At 41.6% G+C, this 3,368-nt stretch overlaps 1 protein-coding gene across 1 annotated transcript; it reads left to right on the plus strand.

Annotated features, from left to right (window-relative positions):
- Positions 1-2,637: 2,637 nt before the first annotated feature.
- On the plus strand, positions 2,638-3,162 carry LOC145607147 (uncharacterized). The gene has a single exon (XM_081662896.1). The coding sequence runs from the start codon at positions 2,638-2,640 to the stop codon at positions 3,160-3,162; it is 525 nt and encodes a 174-aa protein (XP_081519022.1).
- The last annotated feature ends 206 nt before the right edge of the window (positions 3,163-3,368 follow it).

Consider the following 3,368-nt stretch of genomic DNA (forward strand, 5'->3'; position numbering starts at 1 on the left):
TTTGCTTAGCTATTTATATTTAGGGATTTCTAGGGTTTACACATATTTCAGAATAATATTGGAAAGACAAGATCTTTTTATTTTGTTCTTCTTTCCTTCTTGGTGCTTCATATTTTTGGAGCTTTCCTTGTTGGTTTGTTGATTGATTTTGTTGCCTTATTTGTATCAATCAAGCCCCTTAATATTGTTTGACTTGGCTTGCTTCTTTGATCTTCTTGACCATGCTCTACGACTTTTGGGCTCACTTGGAAGCCAGGCCCAACAATTGTCTGTTTTTTTTTTTTTATTATTTTTTTATTTTTTATTGGGTGGTAAGTAAACTAATATTGTGCAAAAGTAAACTTTATATCTCTAAAAGTAAATTGAATTAGTTTTGAGAGGATTATATATAAACTTAATACGGAGTACCTCGTAAAGTAAATTAGATATCCTTAAAAGTAGACTAAATTGTTCTCAAAGTAGATAATTCTTAGGCATTGCTTATTGGTTGTTAAATGAAAGCCCGTCCGAGATAGATGAGCTAAAGAAATACTTGATTTGCAACAAAGCACTCTCACAAGTACACATAAATATAGTCCCTCATACTAGGGTTAGTCGTCCCGTACTATGGTTTGTCGTTTTCCTGTGCGTATCTCATTGATTTCTGTGCCAATTTCTCTGTTTTTCCTTGTGTTCTGTTCAAATTCTTCTTTTACGAGTGCATATATTTTTGGGTTTCGAATGGAGGAAGAGCTTTTTAAAGATTGGGAGGAATTGTCTCTCACTGAGGATGAGAATGCTGTAGTTGGAGGAGCGCTTGATTTCAATGATGGAGGTGGAACGAATGAACAACTGAACCTTGCTCTAGTGGGGAAACTGCTGACTGAGAAGACTTTCAGCGTCGAAGCGATGAAGCGTACTTTGAATTTTGTCTGGCGCCTGCAAGATAACATCTGAGGAGGATGATAAGAAGCGTATTCTGGCTGGATGGAAAACTTCTACTGCTGAAGGAGATTCAAGGAGGCGAACAACCATCTTAGGTGTGTTTTAATGATTCTCCTATGTGGATTAGATTGTTAGATGTCCCTTTTAATAGAAGAAATAAATCTATGATGTATGATATTGGTGAAGCTCTGGGTGGTTTTCTAGAATTTGATGTCTCTAATCCGTTGGGTTGGGGTGAGTATATGCGAATTAAGGTTCGAATTAATATCAATAAGTCACTGCGAAGGGGTCTATTTATTTCGGTGGGTAGTTCGAAACCGAAGTGGATCGATATCAAGTATGAAAGGCTAGGTGATTTCTGTTTTTTCTGTGGAAAACTTGATCACATTGACAAGGATTGTGCTGCAAGGGAGGTAGGAAGGGAGGAGGGTAGCGAGATTGTGTACCAATATGGGGCGTGGATGCGTGCATCTCCAACGAAACCTCAACAAAAATCTTATGCTGTTCGGGAGAAGGAAAGAGCTTGGTGTGAGAAGCTTGAAGGGGCCAAGACTAGCCAATGCTCAAACAATATCAGACCTAAAACTATCAAACTTGGTCTGATTGGTGCTGCGAGGAAGCTACACTTCATGAACGAGAAACTTGATGAAGTGGTGACTCAGCCGAAGGTGAGAGAAGCTGCTCTGGCTCTTGTCTTTGATGAACAAAGTAGAAAGAATGTGCTACGGACTCAAAGTGTTACAAAGAATGCTGTTGGTGGAAAGGAAGGGGAGGGTCATGGTGATGAACGAGTAAGCAATGTGGGTAATGTGGATGACAATGAGAAGATGGGTGCTAGTGTTGGTGAATTAATAGGTGCCAAGGGAGCTTTGGTGGTGGAGGACGTTGTGTCGAAAGTAGCTGCTGGGGGGGTGGGTTGAGAGTGGTGACTCGGGTGTTGCTTTGAGGGTGGAGGGGGGTATCATTAGAAAAACACAACTTGGGGGGTGAGTGATAAGAAGAAAAATCAAAAAACATGGAGAAGGGTGGAAAGGATGGAAGAGAGTTATAGTGGGTTTGTTGGTGATGTGGGTACTGGTAGTAAGTGTGGGGAGGGTGCAAAAAATAAAAAAAGAATCCACATTAGTGAGGGGGAGGAAGCACCAGGCCAGTAGATAAAAGGAAGAGAATGGATATCGATACTAGTTCTGGGGACAGACTCATCCAAGTAGAGGGAGGTGGTGTTGACTACTCCCTCGAAGGGCAATGAAAATATTAAGTTAGAATGCCCAAGGACTTGGCAACCCTTGGGCGGAAAGAGCTCTCCGTTACTTGTGTTGGAGAGAGAGGCCGGATGTGGTTTTTTTGATGGAAACTATGATCGATGATGGTAAACTGGAGAAAATTAAAATAAGGTGTGGGTTTGATAGTGGAGTGTGCTTGAGTAGTAATGGTAGATCGGGGGGAATTGGCTTTTGGTGGCGTGGTGTCTCTATTGATACCGTATCTTTCTCTACTCACCATTTTGCCTGATGTTTGTAAACCGGATGGTACTCCATGGTGGAGGGCGATTGGTGTATATGGTTGGCCGGAGACGGAAAATAAATATAAGACGTGGGACTTAATGAGATCTCTTAAAAATAGTTGTTCTTTACCGGTTGTCATATTTGGTGACTTTAATGAGATTGTGAGTTGAGAGAGAAGGAGGGAGGTGTGGCTCGACGTGAATCATTAATGGATGCTTTCCGGGGTGCCATTGATGATTGTGGTTTGAGGGATTTGGGTTACAAAGGGAATATTTTCACATGGCGCAAGGGAAAGCTGGTTGACACATTTGTTAGAGAACGCCTCGACAGATTTATGGGTGATGATGCATGGTGTGAATTGTTCCCTAATTTTGTTGTGCGACACTTGGTTAGCGAAGAGTCCGATCATACCCCAATATTACTTGATAATCTTAATTATTTTGAAAGGGGGAGAAAGGGCAAGCTGTTCCGCTTTGAGAGTATGTGGCTGTCGAATGATGATTGCGCCAAGGTGGTTTCGGAAGCATGGAAAAATAGTGAAGGCTTTGCTCCTCATTTGAGAATTGATCAGTGTGCAAATGACTTGAGAAAATGGGCTTCTAAAGCTTTTGGGGACACAAAAAAGAAAATAAAAAAGCTGGAAAGTGAGCTGCTTGCGGCTCAAGGGGGACATGTTGATGCAGCTATGCTTGATAATTGTGAGAAGCTATCGAGCAAAATTAGTGATCTCTGAAGGCTTGAAGAGTCCTACTGGTATGCAAGAGCTCGAGCAAACGAAATGAGGGATGGTTACAAAAACACTTCATATTTCCACCGCAAGGCTAGCCAGAGACGCAAGAAGAATAGGATCGATGGTCTTATAGATTCTGAAGGAAATTGGGTCACAGACGAAGAGCGCATCAAGGGTATGGTGGGGGATTATTTTTCACAGCTTCTCTT

Source organism: Chenopodium album, chromosome 23 (genome assembly GCF_948465745.1).
Source record: "Chenopodium album chromosome 23, dcCheAlbu1.1, whole genome shotgun sequence".
Lineage (NCBI taxonomy): Eukaryota > Viridiplantae > Streptophyta > Magnoliopsida > Caryophyllales > Amaranthaceae > Chenopodium > Chenopodium album.

Bases quoted from the DNA above. Each gene is read 5' to 3' on its own strand.
- LOC145607147 (XM_081662896.1), top strand. From the start codon at position 2,638: ATGGATGCTTTCCGGGGTGCCATTGATGATTGTGGTTTGAGGGATTTG.